The 22555-nt window shown below is 43.6% G+C and overlaps 1 protein-coding gene across 1 annotated transcript in view; it reads left to right on the top strand.

The window, feature by feature from the left end:
* The first annotated feature begins 4386 nt into the window (after nucleotides 1-4386).
* notch3 (notch receptor 3) overlaps nucleotides 4387-22555 on the top strand; it is a 44906-nt gene continuing 26737 nt past the window's right edge. Inside the window, exons 1-6 of the mRNA XM_077496111.1 lie at nucleotides 4387-4714; nucleotides 5389-5461; nucleotides 18022-18164; nucleotides 18242-18577; nucleotides 22076-22198; nucleotides 22280-22513. Coding sequence (XP_077352237.1) covers nucleotides 4654-4714; nucleotides 5389-5461; nucleotides 18022-18164; nucleotides 18242-18577; nucleotides 22076-22198; nucleotides 22280-22513 — 970 coding nt within the window. The 5' untranslated portion in view covers nucleotides 4387-4653. The remainder of the gene's footprint in view (nucleotides 4715-5388; nucleotides 5462-18021; nucleotides 18165-18241; nucleotides 18578-22075; nucleotides 22199-22279; nucleotides 22514-22555) is intronic.

The following is a 22555-nucleotide window of genomic DNA, read 5'->3' as shown; positions in this document are numbered from 1 at the left end:
CTTCCTACCATTGAAAACTTTACCCATCTTTGATCTCATGCTGTGTGCCAAAGGAAGCAGGTGTTTCCAAAGTCCCAACAAGTAAGACACACACAAATGAACGTGGTCTCCCAGGTGGGGAGCAAACCCACACCAACCGGCACCGAAGCTAAGTGACGGCTCCACTCCTACACCCAGAGCCCAAAGTCCCAACAAGTTCTTTTCACAGATTCCTCCAAATGACATCACTGCACTAACAAACTTCACTCCCAACCATCCCTCTGCATTCACGTCCTTACCCATGCTTGAAATTTATTCAAGGCCAGCTCTTGTGTGGTGATGGTGGGACGGCGGCACCGGGCAGTGTGCTTGAATATTAGTGTGCCGCCCTCCCCTGTGGGGAGAAACTGTGTCATAATGCCGGACCGCTTTTATGATTCAAATCAAGGCTATTGTCTCTGGAAGAGAGTGGCTTCGTGCTGGCCCCAGAACAACCAAGGCTCTATACAAGGTGCAAGCTGATATGAGGTGTATGGTGGGAGTGCAGTGTGTGGAGGGGGATGTTAGAAGAGGGAGGCTTGTTGTTGTTTTTTTGGCAACCACATAGTTAGCAATCTTATCTGTCATTTACAAACTGTAAAAACAGAAACAAACCAGAGTGTAGTCATGCACGGTACTGGAAGTGTTCCACCACTGTATATGCTGTGTAACAACAGATATCTTTTTAAAAACGATTATTACTGTTTGCCATGTTGATTAATGCAAAAAACGTCCCCAGTTATTATTGGTCAAAGTTGGACAGACATGGCAGTACCATTTACATTCCAGGGCCGGGGCCAACGCAGCACAGTTTAAAACAATGAAAATAAATTCCAGTGTCTGCATTAACTGTGTTTATATTCTCACCAACATGTGCCAACCTTCCACAAAGCTTAGTGCAAATCAAGCTGTGCAACGTTGAATTCAAATGAACTATTATACCCCGTTTTTTGTTATTCTCGGGAGCTGTTTCTTGGACTTTGCTCCTTGTCATGACAGAAAAATTCCCATGTTTAGTTTACAAGTTTTAATGATAATGTTTCAAAATTAATGAGAAAAAGACTCCATTTTGGAAGGATTTCAGTGAGAACCCTTTAAAAGGAGCAGTGTTGAATCATTATAAGATTCCTTTAAGACTTTATTTCACCCCCCTCCTAAAACAAGATGACATTTCCAGTGATCTATATATTAAGTAGATGTTATTCTGTATGAAATTGAGTCATCCTTACACAATATTTTTTCATAAAAATAAATTATTGCTCTTCTGGCGGCACGGTGGACGAGTGGTTAGCACGTCCGCCTCCCAGTTCTGAGGACTCCGGTTCGAGTCCAGGCTCTGGCCTTCCTGGGTGGAGTTTGCATGTTCTCCCCGTGCCCGCGGGGGTCTTCTCTGAGTACTCCGGTCTCCTCCCACATTCCAAAGACATGTATTATGGGAGGTTAATTGGGCGCTCCGAATTGTCCCTTGGTGTGCTTGTGAGTGTGGATGGTTGTTCGTCTCTGTGTGCCCTGCGATTGGCTGGCAACCAGTCCAGGGTGCCCCCCGCCTACTGCCCAAAGCCAGCTGAGATAGGCTCCAGCGACCCTTTTGAGGAATACGCGGTCAAGAAAACGGATGGATGGATATTGCTCTTCTATAATACTGTAAAAGCCCAGGTGTTTAAAAATATATCAGGTAAAATTTACCTTTTCATTCTCTGCAAAAACATAGGTGGGACTCGTTCTCATGTCTTTCAAAAAGGCCTGCTCACAAAGGACTGGTCCATCCCTTCCAGTCGCACCACCTAGTGTCCTGGCGAACTTGTGTTGTGTGGCGTCCATTATCGGCCAGCGTAAAATTTGTTACTGCATGAATGAATGCTGAATCAGAAGTGAGAATGAATCACAGCATATTGTCATGTATACTGGAATGTTTTAATTAGGGAAGCAACGGTTCTCGGTCTTGGACCGTACCGTCCTGCGCGGGACAATACGCCCTTATGGACGCGGGTCTTTGGTCCGCAACAAATTTGTGTTGGCGCTATACACACCACTGTGTGTGCGTGTACCTGTCCAGTGTCCACAAGCGGAAGCAGCCGGCTACAGAAAAGCCCTCCCGACAAACTAATGTCCAATCAGTGTTGCGGTTCCACTCACTCACCCCCTCACACAAAAGCGGAAAAACAAGCGCGAGTTGCGGAAATGACAGACGAAAGTTTGAAGAAGTGGTGTGGAATAATTTTCGGCTTCGTTATCGAATACGACAACCAGGGAGTGAAAACGGCGAACAGAAATTTCTGTCTGTAAATGTTGCTTGAAACGTGCTCCATACGTTAACATATTTTGAACGGGAGCGGTACCGCAACCGAGCCGGCCGGGCTTAGCGCAACAGTGCGCCTCCACCCCCAAAGCCGGAAAGCGGACACGCACCCTGCCCTGCCCTGCCCAAACCTCAGTCCCCCAGCCGATGAAATGCATCAGAACACATGTGAGGGCGACGGAAACCCACGAGAGTCATGAAACAAATGACAGCGAAAGACGGCGCACTTCATCCGTCATGACTGTCTCGAAGAATCTGGCACCACATCACCGCCTGTCAAGATGCGATCGGTGACCCCTGCACAATCGGTGACCCGCACACGCAGAAGATCGGCCATCTTGGATCACCAACTACGGCATCCACACTAGAACAAATGCCGTAATTTGCCTGCGCGTTCATAAAAACAAGATATAACATGAAAAATAATGGATTATTGATGCATTTTATCACCGAGCACACCAACTGGAGCTCATTTTGGAACAACAGGCGTAGGAAATGCCGTGCATTGAACTAATCACTGACCTGCGCAGTCTTCAATGTAAACATCCGCGGTTATGTTCAAGGCTCAAGTGCGGTCCAAAAAAATAGTGCGATTAATCTGCGTTAATACGTGATTAATGCGACAATTTTCTGTGATTAATTAATCTATTAACGCTTTAACTCTGACAGCCCGAGTCATAACATTAAACTCTGATTGTAAATTCGAGGCAGACGTGATGAATGTGCCATATATTATCTTTAGTGAAACAAGCATTCATACTTCTTTTTTTTTGCAAAAGTATTCAAGTAAATTTAAAAACAAAAAAGTTAAGGATTAACGATTATCACAATTGACATTTTAACTCAGGTTTGATTTCTGCTGAGGAATGTGTAGTAATTGTGCAGTCTGTTTGTTAGCAACAAGCAAGTTAAGATAGCTTGAAGACTTTGATATACAGCAAGGCGAGTATATCCAGACACAAACGATTTAATGAATGACAAGTTACGCCATGAAAGTAGTGATTGATATACTGTTTCAACCAATAACATCATACCTTATGCTGCGTTCTCACCAAAAGCGAGGGACGGCGATTCGGTGGCGCGTTTGCATGTTAGTCAATGGAGTTCGCACGCAACGGAACGAAAGTGCGTGTGGCGGCGCGGAAGACGCGTTTCGCGCGTTGGGACGCGGTGCGCAGCAGCAAAAATCCGCACATTCGCGACGAAAATCCGCACATTCGCATATTCGTCGAAGTTCAAAAAATGTAACTTTTTTCGCGTTTCGCCTCGCGGTAGCCAATCGGCTTCGAGTACGGACCACGTCACACACAGCGTCCTCTCTATTGTCACCCCGAGCGCAACAACACGGCCAGCCGTGACAGAATGATGATCAAGAAAGTGCTGGTAAGTCTGTTTACTTGCTTTTGAACTGTACCGAGTTAGCAGCAGTGCTTATTATTAACGCCAAAGCTATTTTTAGCTCAAATGCCAGCCGCCCGATTGCCACTAAAAAAAGCGAAAGTGCTATCACGTACCTCAAAAAAGGAGAAAATAGTGCCATGGCTGTTTAGTCCCAGGAAAGAAGTGAAAGTAGTTAGCGGTGCTCACTTTTTGTTGACTCGCTAAAGTTCTTCACTTCCTTGTTCACCAAGGGACACGCCTCCTCCGCTCCGATGAGCACGTAAGCGCGAATGAGCAGCAACCGTTCCAAAAACACTCTACGCGGTGAAACGCTCGCGAATGAAGCGTTCCAGTTCGCCTTTTCGGATTTGGTGAGAACGTAGCATTAGGCTTCCACTTCCACTTTGCCTTCCAACAAACTCCATTTTTCGTAGCTAGCGGCTCCAAACGACTGGTTTCAATGAGTCGCATTAATTTAGTGTCCTCCTCGGGACGTTTTTTGTGACACTTGAAATATTTCCGACCTTTCAAGAAAATCAAGCTCTCTGCATTAATTTGTTATGGGATGTTTGCCCTCCGGGAGGCGTAGCGGGAACTAAGCGGTGACGTCAGCTGGAAGGGTCTATAGGTGTGCGAGAGGGAGAGAGAGAGAGAAAGGAGAGAGAGAAAGGGGAGAGAGAAAGGCGGAGTGTATTCTGTGTGCTGCTACAGCCTCTTGCTGTGCAGCCAAAGTTTTCCGAGGGATCTCAGTCGAGGAGGATACGCGGTGGCTGAGCAGCGGAGGACGTTTTTTTGTCCGCAGGACTTAACGCGACTCTTCCCGGTCGACTTTATGACAAAGAACGTGTCACGACCTAAACTCTCCGGAGCGTTCTTTCTCACGCCAATTTGATTCCTCAAGGATGTATTTGGACTGAAAAGGGCGCCACTAAGTGCCGGAAACTTTTTCCACCGAAATGGGAAGGAATATTCCGTGGATTATTTTGTCTTTTTTATTGTTTATGCACCTTTCTGAAGGTAAATAACGCTTCTAATGCACTGTGGTGTTTCCCTGGACATGTCGAGATATGGTCACCTTGTTTTAAAGAGGAGAGGGTCTCTTTGCATTCATTTCAAGATTGAATTTATTGCCGTTTTAATTACTTTGCTAATGATAGGCTATTATGTGTAACAATTGTATTAATGCAGTACAGTAATTGTATTAATACAGTGATGTAGTGTGAAGTACGACCATGAAGCGTTTCAATGCTAATGAACCTGTTTTTTTCATGCTAATAGTGTATGTAGAACGCCACTGCTGTTGTGCTAATTTAGCAATGCAGTATTTTTAAAATGTAGGTACACCAAGGAGCCCGTCTTGTAGAATTTATGTTCCAATTATTTATTTTTTTACATTAACTTTTTATTTTAACTAAAGCTGAGGGATGCATTTATTGCTATTAAAGAATCAAAAACTTTAAACATAATCATGTTGGCACAAAAAGAATGTTGTAGAATATTTTATTTTACAAGTGAGTCCTGACAAAGTTCATAAACAGAAAAGCTGCAGGATGCCACTTGTTGCATGGCTGAACTCAGATAAGAGGGAGGACTAAGGTCACATCATTTTGTCTTCAAGTTGCAGTAGTGTCTCATGATTTGGAGATTTGCTGCATGGGTTCCATAAAAGTCATTTCTCACATCTCCCACAGGTTTTCGATGCACAGATAAATCCAGGCCATGTGAAAACGGAGGGACATGCATAGATTCGCCCTCCCGATGCATGTAAGTGCAATTCATTTGAGAAAAGAATCATTACGTTCACTCAACAATTTTTTTTTGTAGCTCTTTCAACAAGAAGTGTTCATTTTTCCAGAAACTGCCTCATCCTCTCCTTATCTCGGGAACGGGATATATATTCCTGCTTTTAGTTGACTTACAGAGAAAGTGGCGGTTGCTAATGGATTATCCTGCCTCCTAGCATCAGCGAGTCTCCACATGCCTCTGCTGCACCTGTTAAATGTTTCCACAGAAACAATTTCACACAGAGGTTTTATTTAATTCCCCTTCATTTAATTGAAGTGTCCTCATTTCCCGCTTGCTTTGGGCATCTTTTGACACTGATAAGTCTTTTGTTTTTCAAATGCTGAGGGTGGAGGGGGAGGTTGGGGTGGAAAAGGAGGTTTGTGTGGGAAAAACTGCGACAATAGTCAAGTGAAATAGCCTACAGTGTCTTGCCTGGGGGTCACTTGTCCCCTCTTAAACCCCCATTAGCATTTTTGATGAACATGCTTGAGTGTTACACTGAGGAGATACGGTTCAAAAGAAGCTGTCTCCACCACCTGCTTCCCTCCAAAAGGCCCTCATTTTCAGTGGAATGAGAGGGCAGACGACACATCAGGAATATTTAAGACGAGTAATCCTCTTTTCTACTGCTCTATGTGTAAATCTCAGTTACCAATCGGCAGATCGACATAACACGTGTATCATGACCGCATGCCGGACAATGTGGGCAGCAACCACCTCCCACATTTGATCAATCATTTGCTGTTGGGAGGTGGCCTGAGTGCCATTAAATTGGTCAATGTGTAATTTCATGCAGCCAGGAAATTCTAAATAAGAACAAAATGGCAAGGCCCTTTGTTTAATGAAGGATGAGCATCTGGATGCACTGCAGTGCCATTTGAAAAGAAAGAATGCGTCTCCCGCAAACCGAGGACATCAAAGCTCAAACTGTAGCAGGGAAGGGTAGCTAAGCACAGAGTTGTTGGACCAGTTGGATACTGAGGTGATTACCTCCCCCCTAACCAAGAGAAAAGAACAAAGATGTACAGGAGTAGAAAAGATCCTTTCTTCCTGCAGATACCTGATACACAGTGCACAAAGTGGGCGCAGGAAAGAAAAGCCACAGAAACTGGATTTAATTTGGAAGTTTGCCTCCAAAATGCAATTTCTGCTAGCCTGTATTTGTAGCTTAAAGAATTTAACAAAGTAGTTCCAAACTTTTGCGGCCTTCCTCAATGGTATGCATACTTTATATATAGCAACTGCCTTTGTTATTGCCCCAGATAGCGGTGTATCTAATGTCCCATACAGCCATGAGGTCATGCTGTATCAGTTTAGCGGCGGCACATCAAAAAAACTTTATGACTCCCGAGTGTTCCGACTTCCTGTACAGGTGAGTCACTAAAGACCACAAGAACAAAGTCCAACCCTTACTAACTAGTTTTAATGGCAAAAACAAATAGCATGAATTAGACTTTTAGTCACAAAAAAAAAAGTGATTGAGCTTGACAATGGAGGTGTGGATTGCATCACAATATGACACATTTTGAAGGTGAGCTAACAGACCTCATTTTAAATGGCTGTAAAACATAGGCCACAAAAGTTGACAAATGTGAAGAAAGGATTAAATAATAGAAACAAAACCAAGAACTGAAGAAAAATGGACATAAACTTGTCAAACTGAATGTTTGCTGTGGCGAAAAATTTAGCTATTGAGGGCTCGAGTTGTTTTGTGAGGGGTCCAACAGGCAATGGTAGAAAAGGGACTTATGATGCTTTGGTTTCCCTGTTATTATAACTAAAATTGAGGAGCAGGACATCAACACGCTGTTTCACATCCTATCATGCAGCCGAAGCTCATTTAATTTGTGTTATCTAGCAAAAATATTCCAATGAAAGTGAATGAAAGCAAATATTTTCAAGAACATGCAGCCTGGGTAGGGCGACGGCAGCGGTATTAGCGCTGGAGAGATAATTAGGCAGATTGAGAGAGTGTCGCTCTGAGAGGATCCAGCTGGAGGAGCCGGACTTTTGGGAGGGGGGTGCGAGGTTGGTGGTGAACATGTAGCGGGGGTCTGGCTAGGAAAAGGAGGGGGCCTCAGTGTAGAGGACAGCTGGTGGATGTTGTGATGGTAATCCAGTGAAGTCAGATCTCAACAAAGGGACAGCGCAGTGCCAGGTGCTGCCATTGAGGAGCATGCCGGCCCCCATGCTGTGGGAGACAAGCTCACCGAGTTACGGACTAGCTTGCTAGCTCGCTAGCACATGTTAATTCTCTCACGGAGGGACTGCTGATACTCTCAGTTGCCACATGTTGACATCAGCCTCTGCGGGACACCTTGGATTCCTTCGTTGCATGAAAAAAATAATGGCGGGTCAACAACCACCTAGTAGGAAAACTTCAATTTCTCCTTTTGAAATGTAAAACATGGCAATTCAATTGTAATGTATCCTTCCAAACATAAAAAAAAAAATAAAAAAATCTGACTTGGAATCTTACCTCGGTGGCAGTTTTATAATTGCACAAATTATTCATATTTTGTTTGCTCTGCTACTTGTTGCTAGGCAGTTTGTAGAGCTCAACTGTAACGGCTTCATAGTGCAATGAAAATTTGGCTCTTGTCCTTGGATAAAGAGGGCGGAAATGAGACACTAAAGATTGTGTGACAAGTTTATTTATGTACACAGCAAATTGGTCATTGTTAAATTTCCAGTGTTCAATCAAATATGCAGTAAGCATTGTTATTTTAACACTAGGTGCGTTTCCATTACCCTTTTTCGCAAAAATAAAAGCGATATTGTACTATTTCGATAAAGTACAATTTTGAATTGTCGGTTTTTCCATTGAAGAGAGTTTCGCTTCTGAGGGTCAATTCTCAGAATGTCCCGTCTCGCGAGACCTCGCTGTTCTGTAGGAGGTGCTCATGATGTTTATGGTAGACGGACGCCCGGTGTAGTTATATTACTTTAAAAAACAAAAAACAAAAAAAAAACACTCAACCCTCACCGGGCGGTTTCGTGCATTTAGTGTTGGTGTTGTTGTGTGTGTCCCTCGGCAGTCGGCAAGCAGTTCTGACACGAAAGCGAGTGCCCGCGTACTTCCTACTTCCTGTAATCCTAAAATGTTGTTGTCCCCATGCAGAAGCTGGGTAAAAGGCGGGTTACAAATTGTTAAAAAGTTTCTGATGTTTTCTGCTAAATTAACCAGACATATGTCAGGACAGGATTTTAAGCTCTCCTCTCCTTCAAATTTTCGAAGGTGGCTCGCTCGATTACACCTCGCTTTCTTTTGCGCTCATGACGTGCAGTAGCCGATACAAATCACTTCAGCATGTAAAACTAAAATACAAAACCGAAATTAATATTTCTCAAAACAAATAGTAATTGCAATTTTAATAAAAATGCACATAAACAACATGTTACAGTCCTTTCCTCCGTGACGGGCGGGTGTCACATGACTACTAATGCGCAAAAAGTGTTTCCATTACACTTTTGCGAAATACTACTTTTTCGATACGTCTCAAAAACCACCTCATGAGAGAGCAAAAACCTTTTTTGCGATATTTGAGAGTTTTTTCGAAAATCCGGTGTTTCCATTACCAGCTTACTTTTGCGAAACATGCCTTTTGCGCAAAACTGAGGGTAATGGAAACGCACCTCCTGTCAGAGTAAATTTCCTTGAGTGTTGGGGTGGATATTGGGTGTAATCTGAATAGCACTACCTTGAGTGTTTAATTGACCACACCCTCTTTTCCGGTGAAGGAGAAACTTTCCCATTTTCCAGCGTCTGTCGACATTTCAATAGCGATACATCCAGTTGTTGTTGGGTCGGCATGGCTCAGTGGTAGAGTAGTTGCCTCCTTGAGAGTGTGGGTTGTGAAATTGTACTTGAGCAAAATACTGACCCCCCCAGTTGTTCCCGATGCTGTGTCATCAGTAGTCAAAATGTAAAGCACTTTGAGGGCCTTCTGAGGAAAAATCCTATATAAGTGAAGTACTATCCCAGAGTAAAGTGTAGTTTGAGTTAAATTTTTAACACTGACACTTGTGCAATACACTCATTAGTGTTTAAACACGAGAGTTGAGTTAAGTGTAGTTTGGCAGAATGAAATGTTTAACACTGACACGAGTGTAGAGCACTTTCAACACTATTCAGAGTTTACCAGTGTAGGGTTTGAACACTATACAGTGTTGGAGTAACATTGGTTAAGTGTGAAAAAAGTAACACTTGTGTCAGATTTACACTCATTGGCGTGGACACAAACACTTTTCTAGTGTTAGATTTAACACTGTTAATCTAACACTGGTGATTTTGCTGTGTACTTTATTATTTTCGGAAAGAAATCACTGTTCTGTATTAGATCTATGTAAAAGACAAATGAGCTAAAAAGCAAAAAATAGTACTGTAGAGTTGCGTCTTGTGCGGCCTGCATTGGAAGCGCTGGCTGATATTGTGTTTTATTTATGAATGTGTTCCCTTTGGCCTCGATTGCCGAGTTAGCATATAAATTATGAGTGTTGTGTTGTGATCGTGTAGCTACTCCCAGGCCCTCATGACATGATGTAATGCGGCTTGTATTTTGATAGTGTACAATACTACAAACATCCTGATGGTATGGATGCTTTCCTTTCATAAGATGATAATACCTTTTTAGAAAGTAATGAGTGGATTTGTTTGAGTCAGATGAGTCTGTTGATTTTTTTTTTTTTTTTTGCACTAACTTGAGCAGCTCTTCCACTGCAAAATGCATCCATGCCAGGTCACATATTTCCTATCTATCTGTCTGGACACAAGGAGAGTGACTATTTCTTTGTCCACAGCACCTGCTAGCTAGTCGGTGTTTTCTTTGGGCAGCATATTAGAAAAGGAATGCTGGCTAAGGTTCTCCTGTCCTGGAAGTTACAGGTTATTGTCTGTACCTCCCATCCATTCAGCCTGGAAACCTATTCAGGAATTCCTTCGACAATGCAGTCTCATTGAGGTCCTGATCTTTGGAATGTTTGACTTTGCAATTAACTAAGAGTCATGCCACAATGAATTGCAGAAAGCTTTCGTTAAATGGTTTAAAAGGAAGCTCATCGCTCATATATCACCATTACGTTTTCAACTAATATAAGGAGGATGATATATGTATATAATTACAAACTGGGAGCTCTGGTTCCCAGGCCCTGCCACAGGAAGTTCTGCCTTCTGACCTTTGTGCTCCACACATCCTGTTTAATCACAGCAGCTTACTCAAGCATCAGGTTAAGTTCATCCTGGGCTAAAGTGACAGGATTAATTATATGTTTTTTTTAAAGGGTTTTGTATACATTTTCTTCTACTGCATCAACAGAAAGCAGGAGAGAATGGGTGCACCGATCACAATTTTCCGGCCGATCACCGAACCCCGATCTTTTAAAAAGTCTGACCTGCCGACCCTGATTTTTGCAGATACCGATTTTTTTATTTGTATTTTTTTTCCATTACAAGCAGTTTATACCTTCAGTATTCCAATCTAGTTTTATTGGAAAACATTGAAAAATATCGGATAAATAATACAAATGGGTTGTTTTAACTTAACAAGAAGTCGTTCTCTCAAATAAAAATGAAAATCCTATTAGTCATCTCAGCAGAAGAGGATGGTGGCTGACTTTTTCAGACTTCTGAGGAGGGAGATGAGATTGGTGGAAAAGATTGGTTTATTTTTAAGGGATCGGCCAATCACCGATCTTCCCAAATTTAAGGAAATCGGGGTCGATATATTGGCCGGATGACAGATCATTGCACCCCTAGGTGAGATCATTATTCTCTCCAGGGATTATCACTTAGATATTTTCCTTGCGCATCAACTCATCTTGTATCAGACATGGTTGTCTGTGTTCTCAGATCAAACCTTTTAAATCCTCTTCCATGTGGTGTATGGTTAATTTTAGTTCAACAACAATAAAGGCCTTCAGAAGTTAATAAAGTTATCTCCATTCTCTGTTGCTGTTGTGGTGATGGGTCGGAAGAATTCTGGGCAGGCCCTTGCCTTTCATGTTGACTTGGGGAAAAAAAAGTAAGGTTCTGATTTGAATTTCATTGTTTTTGCAAAAATCTGGTTTAGGTTTGGTGGTGGGGAGGAGGGCTGTGGTTGTGTCTGAGGCAGAATGTTTGGAAAGACCTCAGCCTTGGGATGCTTGTCATGTGGTTATTGCTACTATTTGAAAAATGTCAGGGAGCTGTCTCCAAAAATCTATTGACGAATGCGGCAAATTTGAATGAGTATTGCAGGAATTGATTGTACTACATGCCGTATGGGACTGGTTTACTGAAGTAGAATTAAAGTGACTAATATTTGCAGGGTAATGGTCATGCATTGACAACTTCAATACGATGGTTCCCATTGTGTGTCCTTTAGCATTATTTGTTTAAACAAACTTCCTTGCGATAGAAGGGATAGGCTTTGGAAGGAATTCATTTACAAGATCCAAGCGGTCGTGTGTCGTAAGCTTCCTGCACATGCAGCCGTGGTTCCTCCAAAGTACTCAAACTGTCCTCACAAAACCCTCGTTCCCAGCACCCCCTTTTCGACCAACTAAGGCTCCCTCTCTCCATGGGATACTGTTGCTATGCGACGGCATGGGCCTGTGGGTGCATGGAAGCCCAGACCTGAAAGACTAGCTGCTTGGGTCACTGATCCCCCCCTTGCCTGCCTCCTCCTTCCAACCTGATCATACAAAGGAGTTCTGACTACTTTAGCGCTTTTATTTGGGGGCCACAAAACACTCTCCAACACCCCCAATGTGGCTGTTTGCAGAAAGAGAGAGAGCCAAGGGCTGCTGGAAGGAGGAGGATGTGGGTAGGCTCAAGTTGGCAGTGCTGTGTCACTATGGTCTTTAATGGGAGAATAAATGTAGTTCTTGCTCACAGTAAAGAATGATTTTGAGTTTAGTTTCTACAAAATTACAAATTAGGAAGATGCTAAGTCTATTGTTCATGCTCTCTGAGAAAATGACCTATATGCATTGCTTTGTGGAGCTTGACTGCAAGTATGAACTGTGTCACAGATTACAGGGCCTTTGTTCACAGGTGAGTCGCCCTCTGACCTCATGGCAGAGTATCTGCTATTGTAGGGGAAGGGATAAGCTCAGGTTACCCATGCTTCAATGAAGCAGAGAACAGAAAAACCGGCATTGGGTTCCATCAGTGACAGCATTCGCTCCCATTAATCAAATGTTCATACCGCAGAAATATTTTAAATGAAACCTCTTACTTCTTTCTCGTTAAAATGCTTTCTTCTTCTTTCCTCTGCAATCACCTGTTTGGATGTCATCCTTTGTGGGCTCATGCTACCACGCTGGTTGTAAGTTTCTCCTCTTTGTATTCAGGCATGTGGTTGTCTGCATGCTGTGTTGCAGTGATGCCTTTGCGTGAACAGAATGCTAAAAGCAAAGGTTAATGCATGTTTTCTTTAGGGTGTTGTGTCTCTTCAGTCATGTGAAGTGATTTGTTTGTGTGTGTGCGTGCGTGTGTGTGTGGGTGTGCGTGGGTGTGGGTGTGGGTGTGTGTGTGTGTCCCATGAAGAAAGCAGTTGTTATTTTGTCTCAGAGAGTGCTAGACACTCAGTGGTGCAATGACAGATGTGGACAGATGCCTGGTGCCGAGGACTGCAGCTGGCAAAATCCGTCATGTTTTGACACAGGGGAGATCAGCCAGTTTGACCATCCACGCACCGCACCACTCAAACACTTCTTCCTCGTCATCATCTGGCGTCCTCTTCCTAAGAGGTCAGAAGTTGGCAACCGGGGGGCCAGTCCACAACAGCAGCAGGCACCTGCCACTCGCATGCGTCTAAGAAAACCAAGTGGAAGCGAAGGCACCCTTGCTGGCCTTGACGTGTTCCCAGACGGTGTGGAATTCGTAGTCGAGTCCAATAAGGAGTTGTTTAGATGTCGCAGGACCAGGCTGTGCGCTGCCTGGTATCAGTTGAATTTGCGGGTTATGGGAGAGGCACGCTGGCCATGAGTCAAGTCTAGACCAAGGTTATTATAGTTACTGAAAACAAAACAAAAATTTTGAAAACATGAAAACAAATTGTATGCGATATTAATATTGTAACCTTTTGGGCCACTCCTCCTAGCTGTCATACAATGTAGCGTACCGTAATTTATTTTCGGTTCAGCTTCTGTTTAGCGAGTACATTTTCTCCCCAGAGTCCAGACACTTATTAATTTGCCTGCTATTTTGTTGTTCAAAGTTTGATGTTTTCCGCTTTAACGCAATTCAAGCCAGACATCTGAGAAAAGTGGACTCGATCTCGATCAAACAAAGCATTAACCAGTGTTAATGCGCTAGCTGTATCAGTCTTAGCCTACCTTAGCTATTAGCATGACTTCTCCGTTTTTTCTCGTCATCCCTTTGTCAGAACAATACGTATCAGAATAGAAGTGTAGCTTATTCGCCGCCCCAAGGTGATAATTAATATATGCTGGCAATAAGCCACTGCTATTGACTGCTGTTTGGCCCGGTTGAACCGGGCAAGAAAATTAGTTTATTTGCTGTGACGTATTCTTCGTGAGCAACTTCAGTCTTCGGCGCGGAAGTCCATTCAAAGTGGAGGGCAGACGAGGTGATCGTTTCTTTGCTTCAGCATTAAACTCAGTTTCAAATGACCAGAAACACATTCTTATTAAAAACCACAGCAGCTGAACGCACTGGAAGCATTTATTTCAAAAGAAGACGTGTCAAGATCACAGACTTATATATGAATGGACTAACAATTAAGCCATTCGTTCAGGCCGCCTAACTTGAATACTGTACATTGATTTAGCTGCAACGTTTTCATGTTATTTTCTGTCTCTATGGTGAAAATGCCACCAATAAGACTGGCAGAAGCACTACTTGCACATTTCAACAGTAAGAATGTGCAGAATCATCAACTATGGCAAATTCACTAGGTCAAAATACGGAGCACGCGCCCAGAAGACATAACTTCTGCTCTGCGCAATTTGGTTCTTTCCACTGTCTGTTTGGTTAGGTTTGCCCCAGCTCAGTAATGCGCTTGATAGCAACTGTGTTCAGATTCACTCGCTGGTACAGTGATGATTCAGGTTTCCAGGCTAGATAATTAGTAATTTAGGAGACAACTCTGCAAAGTTTTTAGCCACAGCAGTAGCCAGCCGAAGTGCGTTGTTACTTATAGCTAGCTGGTGCACCCCAAGTAGCACTGCACTACTCGTGCCTCGTCCGCCAACTGGCAAGTTGCCTCTCTTACACATGTGTGCGTCAAGCACAGTGAAGTTTTTTGGGACCGTCAGGGCAGTTAATTCTCAGTTTGCAATTCAATGTGTTTAATGCGGCGCAAAACGCTCATTTTGCCTCAGAACTGCTATACAAAACCGCTTTTATTTCAAGCCTTATAACCAAAGGTGGGCACTTCTTCCTCTCCGTCAGCTCCATCGTTGATTGACATCCATATTTTCGGCGAGTGTTTTGTGACGCGAAGCCTCGTAAAAGTACACAGACTGAGAAGGACCGTCTGTACTGACCCGGATCGACGGACGAAAACCCGCTCAGTCCGTGTCTTTTTTTGGCCGACGAAGAGACAGAAATGCCCACCTCCGCTTATAATAATAATAATACAAAATCTATAACAATGATAACTCTTGTCTAGACAAAAGAATATGTTTTTAGTGGGCAAGCTCAATGGATATTTGAGAGGGAGGAAAGCAAAATTATCAGGCATTAGTACTAGTTTGTTCCTTCGATATTAACCCTAGCTGCTTGAAGCCGTTCTGCCAAATAGCTGATGCAAGTCTCAAACAACAGTGGCTCTATAAACCTTTTGACAACCTTTACCCTTGCCACTAGAGTCAAATATCACAACCTCACGATGGATTCAACCTTATCTATTCTATTTTTTTGTGTTGTAGCCGCCTGTGGTCATGGGCCATCGCCAAGTCACCCTCTATGCACCACGTTTCATTTTTGTCCTGACCCCCTAGATTCCAGACATAGTTAATTTGCCTCTAAATAAACCCAGCCAAGCCATGACAAATAGCCAAGGGTACCAAGGGGCGGGTGGGTGATTGGTTGAATGTCAGGCTTGCTCTTTCGTCTGCGCTGTTACTAGGGCGACGGGGATCCTACGTTTCGGAGCGAACACTGTGTTTTCAGAGCAGTGGACAAGGGATTACAGGAAATATGACATGGCATTCCCTCTGGACCAAACCACCCCCACATCCCCAACTTACCCCCTCTTCATCCACCAGTTGCAGCCTCCGGAGACATTCTCTCCTGCGGCGTTGCCCCACCCCTCGCCCTGCAGCCCGAGTGACATTATCATCACAATCAGACGGGGACCTCTGACATTTGACCTCTTAGCAGTGAGAGGAGGGGGGCAAGCTGGCGTTTTTGTGAGGGTGGGGGTAAGTCGCAGAGCCAACTTCACCTTCCAATCCCAGCACTCAACTGTAAATTGTACAATGTTTGGTTTCTAGTTGGTCAAGTATTTAATTGGAGTTATGTTAGTCTAGTGGTTCACATAGATGACTTTCAAACAGCACCTTTCAACAAGGAATGGGTACTGAACTTTTCCACGGAGTGAAAAAGTTGGCTATTTTCCATGATGTACTTGAACGGAGCAGTGCATGCACACCAGCAAATTGTCACCCACTCACGCAGGATTTCACACGGCAGTCTACATTTCCGGGTTTGGAAGCAAGTGAGACTTGCCCGTTGCCAAGCCAAATACAATATATGAAGTAAATTGTAACGATGGCAAAGTCTCAAATTTCTAGCATTCTTTGGTTGCGCGTGGCAGAGTCGATCTCTTGGTGCTGGTGCCAGGGGGGTCTGGCGACGTGCTCGGGTCCCCGCGATCGCTGCGAGGCTGAAAGGGAGGACGTCTCGGCACCTCTCTCTCAGCCAAGCCATCTGTGCGGGGAGCTCGGCTGCGCTGCCCTGTGCCGATACTGACACCGACAGGTCAGGCATTGCGTTCTTGAAAAACAACTGCACAAGGAACAAAGACAACACTAATACAATTATTTTTCTTTTTATTACCATTCTTTTTATCCAATTATTTTTCTTTTTTTACACGCGTTGTATCAATTTATTGTTAGCGCTGCGTATTTATACTTTATAATTGTAACATATAATTATATTTTTACTTCAACCTCTGGCTCATTTCTTTTAAATTCACGATGTTCTGTTATTTGTCAAAGTTCATAAGTAGAAAAATAAATGTTGAATCTAAGTTTTGTTTTGTTTTTTGTTTTTTTTAATTGTTAAATAAATTAACATATATTACTGCAAACACAGCACAAAAGTACCGAAAATTGGTGCTGTTCAGTACCGGTATTGATTCCCAGCTACTGAGAATAGGAACTGAACCAAACCCTACTTTCAACTCAGGGCCCCAATTACGACAGCTTTTGATTGTCTGGCAATCAGTCTAGGATGCAGTCTGCTTGGTTGGGCTCTACTAATAGTTACCATTCCGCTGCACTGTCCTCTGATTGCTCTCCTTTGTGTCAAAGCCTGTGGCTTCTCTTTATGCCATTGTCTTTGTAACGCTGCAATGCAAGCCAAACAAAAGTAGATCAAAACAGTCATATTGAAGAAAGGCTGGCCTGTTCACAAACAGCATTGCGGACAAAAAAAAAGAAAGAAAAAAAAATGTTTGTTGTTTTGTAGAGGAGCGTGCAATAATGGAGTGAAATGATGCTTGTACAAAGGAGAACAGAGGGAAATCCATTGTTGATTATACCCAGGGGTTCTTCTCCAGTGAAAGAAAAGACAGAGCCTTGGGGTAAACCAAAACCCAGCTGTCACTGATCTGTCATCAGCGTCAAACAGCCTGTTTGAAGAGTGGCTTGTCCCCAGCCACAGGCTCCAATCTGGGTTTCGGGTTTCTAACTCAAACTAACCTCCTCAGTTAGCACAAACCTTGTCTGAACTCTCATCGGCCCGTAGAGAACAATCAGATACTCTTGTTCCTGTGATGATATGTTTAAGTAAAAGGTAAAAACAGATAGTGTCTCCTCTAAATATCACAGCTGCCTTTTCCTATTTGCTCAGCATGTCCTGAGTGTCGACCCCATTTTTCTCATGTCGGCACTGGGGTGGAATCGTTTTGGCTTCTTGGCAGCCATCACTGGGTGTGTTCATATATTCTTTCGAGCCGACCTGCGGAAAAAGCCGTAACGACGGAGGAATGTTAGCTGACATTGAAAAAAATGGGTCTCTCCAGCTGGAGAGGACGCAAATTGTGTGTTTGGTCAATCCTGTCCTTCAGGATATGGCCTGGCTCCGTTTGAGAGTGCATCACTCATTCCACGAAACCACATTGCACTTTTGAAGGAACCGGCGCTAATAAGAAATGATTCCAGGGCGTAGACGGCAGTCTCACACCACAATATGAGTCAGGAAGGAGGTGTCACGTCACGGGGTCTGGAATGCCAGATGCGGTATATTAATGAACGTAATGGGAATTGGTTGGATCTGGAGGTTTGCTTCTTTGGGTTTTTGCTTGTTACCTGTTTTGGCACTCAGCTCAAAGACTTAATGCTCAGTTGTGAATCATTTTGTCCAGATGCCGTCCAGGATTCACCGGTCCGCTCTGTCAGCACCAGGATCCTTGCCATCGATCACCGTGTCTTAACGGGGCCGCTTGCATCAGCCAGGTGGTCAACGATATCCCACAGTACAGCTGCGTGTGCCGGAGGGGATTCAGAGGTATACCCGTCATATCTGGCACTTAGGAAGATCGGCTCTTGGAGAGTCTTTCAATTGAACACATCTTTAAATTACAGGCCAAGACTGCTCACTCATTGACGCATGTGCCACGAGTCCATGTGCCAATGGCGCCCGCTGTGCCAACTGGAATAATCACTACAACTGCTCCTGCCCACCTGGCTTCCAGGGAAAGAACTGCCGCAGTGATGTGGACGAGTGCCGCAAGCCCGGCGCTTGCCTCAACGCCGGCCTTTGCATCAACACCCATGGCTCCTTTGGTTGCCAATGCCCGCCCGGGTATAGTGGGCGCACATGTGAGATGTCCACCCAGCCGTGCGCCCCCTCACAGTGCCTCAACGGAGGCACTTGTCGCCAGACTAGCGAGCATTCCTATGAATGTGCATGTCTGCCAGGTAAGATAAAAAATTAAAAACTGACCCGTTTATATGATATAGAGGTGCATTTTGTGTCTATTGTCATTTTTTGTCTGTAATTGTCAATATGTGCCTCTTGTATACATATATATATATATATATATCAGGTGATTCAAAAAGACTAAGCCAAAATCGTCACGCAATATTTTAAAAATGAAAAACTATGGAAAACTTTAGCTTGGGCATTGACATATCTTCAAGTTTTATTTCATTTTTTACAAGTGCTATATGTGGCCCCCGCCAGCATCACAAACATCACGCTGATATGAGAGTTCCTCTGCCAAACCCGCCTCAGGATGTCGTGGTCTACCATGTTGATTGCATTTGCAGCTGTTATTCGATCTTTCATGTCATTGATATTTGCTGGAAGTGGTGGAACATAAACTTTGTCTCTAAGGATACGTTCACACCGCAGGCAAAAGCGACCCAGATCGGCTTATTTTATTTTTTTTTAACAAATGCGAAACTTTATCAGACTTTTTTTGTGTCGTTCTGAATGGCTCAAATCCGATTTATTTTTTTTTTTTTCAATTTCCACCTTGGGGCGCTTTCATATGTGGTTCTATATCGGATACGTATCCAATTTTTTGCAATACGACCTCAGTCTGTACGGTCAGTTTGCATATGTTCGACCACTATGTCACCAAAAGTCCAAAATGCGCTCCGCAAGAGAGGGGGGAATACGAGTGATTTAGCCACTCAGTCTGATCATTTATTAAGCGCGTTAGGAAGGGGGGGGGGGGGGGGGGGGGGAATCTCTGTGAGATGCGGAGCTCAAACAGGCTTGCCTCATTTTCACAAAATATTATTTCTACCTCCTCCCGCATCACTCCTCTGTAGAAATGAGATGGTAAAAAAAATATGAGCTCTGATGACGGACTTATAAAATATATGACTCTGACACACTGAACCATACATATTTACTTTCTCAGACACAGTGTTGTGAGTGACATATCTTCTTCTGCCCATGCAGTCCACTTTGCAGATGCATAACGTTCATACAGCAGACAGACAGACTGAGGTCGCAATTAACATGTAACTTGAACGCTTCCTCAAAAAAAAAAAATTTTGATTTTACCCAAAAATCGGAATTAAGCTAGATATGACACACCTTGGAGTGTGCTTACTGCAATGTACTGGAAAAGTGTTGCTGTGTTTTATGTTCAATAGCATCACAAAAAAAACATAGGTATATGTTTTGTTTTGTTTTACTTATGGCTTATTTTCAGTGCATTGCCTTTACCTTCTATCGGAAAGTCACGTGAGCAAGCTAGCAGTAGATCACCACAAACAGTTTCACAATGAGCACAGATGCTGAGTGGATATAACAGAAATTTAAGTTGGTTTGCTGTAGTACTGTCAATAATCAGTCTTGTATGTATTAATTCATTGACACTTTACAGTGTAGCAGAATGCGATTCGATGGTCATGTATGGTCAAGTCATGTATGTCGTTGCGCGGATGCTACCTAATGAACAGAAAGAGAAACTGCAGCTGAAAACTGGTTAAATGATAACTATTCCTACTTGAAGAGCTGTTCTTTTCCTTATACAACTTTTTATTATACTTAATGAAATTAATAATTGAATTATTAAGTTCATAATCATACTCCAGCAGGATTTGCAACAGTGATACTCTTTGAATCCAAATAAAATTTTCATTATGATTTGCCATGTGATATATGCAAACAAGCTGCTTTTAAATGCGTCAACTGGCATTCCCACAGGGTTGAAGTCCGTAACTCTCATATAAAGTGGACTCAAAGCTAAATAGTTACCATGTAAAAAAAATTATTAATCATTAAGACCGTATTCCTGAACAGTTTATTTAAAGCTCGTTAGCAGGCTCACTATCATATACACATATTCTGTTATAGATAAATTAACCCACTTCTGTGTTAACAGCTTGTCTAAACCACTTGCCCATTGTGATGCGTGCAAGCTCTGTCATACACATTGAGTTCACCATTAAAGAGACAGTAGGCTACACACAAAAGTCGTTCATCCTGATCCAAGTGAAAAAATTTGGATTTGATACTCCCATTTCGATGCCACTCGAATCACCACCAATTGTGTGTATATTCTTTGTCTTCATAAAAAAAAAATAAAAAAGGTGCACAGAAACTATAAATGAAGTGCTCATCTCGTCAGCGCGGTACATTATGGGTAGGCCGACTAGTAGCCGACTACCAACTTTTAATTCAAAACAAATGGAGTCTAAGGAAGGGAAGCTCTGATTTGGACCCTTTCAACCGTTGGAAAGTTGATGTTATGTAGTCTATTTTAAATATGCATACCGTGTCGTTACTGACTGCCCTCTGCTGGGACACTACAGTTAAGCTTATTTAAGTGCTTAATATTTGGCTAAATGTGTGCACTTTACCGGTCCGGGAGTCAGACCGAGAAGGAACACCGGGACGCAAAGGAAGTGACGGGTAGAATCTTTCTTCACTGAGGGGGTCAATTGCAGGTTGAAGCAGGTTCTTAAATGGCTGTCACTCCATTAGCTTTTTTTTTTCACTGCTGAAATAACTGAACTTTTCTTACAAATTCAATTTTACTGAGATTTAACTGCACGTGTTCATCTTCATACTTGAATTCTGATGTTTATTTTTATTGTCAATATTTTGTAACAACCCTCAAAATGTATTGTCATCCCCTTATAATGTAAAATATGTCAGTAAAGGCTGGTAGAAAAGTATATGTTTGAAAAGTATCCGTAAGTATGGATGTCAACGCTGTTTGAGTCCCTTTTCGCATCATGATTAGAGCTTAGATAAGTTTTGTTGTGTTGCGCTGGTATGATATCACACTACGTAGCTAACACAGTTATACTTTCACAAATTACCGCAAGCCCACTGTCGCTGTCCCACATGGGGGGGGGGGACTCGGCTTTGCACATATGCAAACCATCACTATCACAGAGCGTAAGCCCACTGTTTTCCCAGGACTGAAGATTTTTCCCAGGGCTAATGACGCAGTTTTGAGTGCTGCTGCTGAGATTTACTCCTGCGTTGCAGGTCAGCTTCCCGCCTGCTATTTATAGCCCCTGATGAGAAACGGGGTAGCGGCGGTGGTTAGAAGTCGGAGGAGGCCGCCCGCCCACGCTCCTGCTCCACTATGTCCACAACAGAAGGAATTTACTTTATGGACCTTCTGACTTGCCACTGGGGAGCCGACAGGAAATGTCTCTTGCCAGAAAGGAAGTCATTGAAACCGAAAGATTATAAAACAAGCAAACACCGCGGGGAGCGCAGGCCTCCGAGGCGGCCATCGCGGTACTTGCCGGCGTCGTGTGGGAACCGTCATGAGTGGATGTAAACAGTCGGACACCCTCTCAACCTTTTCACTGCCGCGCGCCGCCCGTAGTGTGGGAAACGTGACTTGAGGTTATGAGTTTAATTGATTATGTTGCAGAACGAGGGGCGACTTAATGTGTTTGTTTGTCGTGTAACCCTTTTCTCTCCATCCACTCCAGGTTTCGAAGGACTCAACTGTGAGAATAACGTGGATGACTGCCCCGGCCATAAGTGTATGAATGGAGGTATATGTGTGGATGGAGTCAACACATACAACTGCCAGTGCCCACCTGAATGGACAGGTATAGCATATCGTATTAAGAAAACTCTACATGTGACAAATGTGAGCTAATAATACACCACTACCTCACCACGCCATGTAGGCCAGTACTGCGCCGAGGACGTCAACGAATGTCTCATGCAGCCAAACGCCTGCCACAACGGGGGAACGTGCTTTAACACCATCGGGGGGCACACGTGCGTCTGCGTCAACGGCTGGACGGGGGACGACTGCAGCGAGAACATCGACGACTGCGCCATAGCCGTTTGCTTCAACGGGGCCACGTGCCACGACCGAGTTGCCTCCTTCTTCTGCGAGTGCCCGGTCGGGAAGACGGGTAAGCAAATGCATCACATGGTGACACGAATGTGAACTTTGG

The sequence above is a fragment of the Festucalex cinctus genome, chromosome 1 (assembly GCF_051991245.1).
Source record: "Festucalex cinctus isolate MCC-2025b chromosome 1, RoL_Fcin_1.0, whole genome shotgun sequence".
Lineage (NCBI taxonomy): Eukaryota > Metazoa > Chordata > Actinopteri > Syngnathiformes > Syngnathidae > Festucalex > Festucalex cinctus.
The sequence above is the reverse complement of the archived record's forward strand: the minus strand, read 5'-3'. Positions and strand labels throughout refer to the sequence as shown.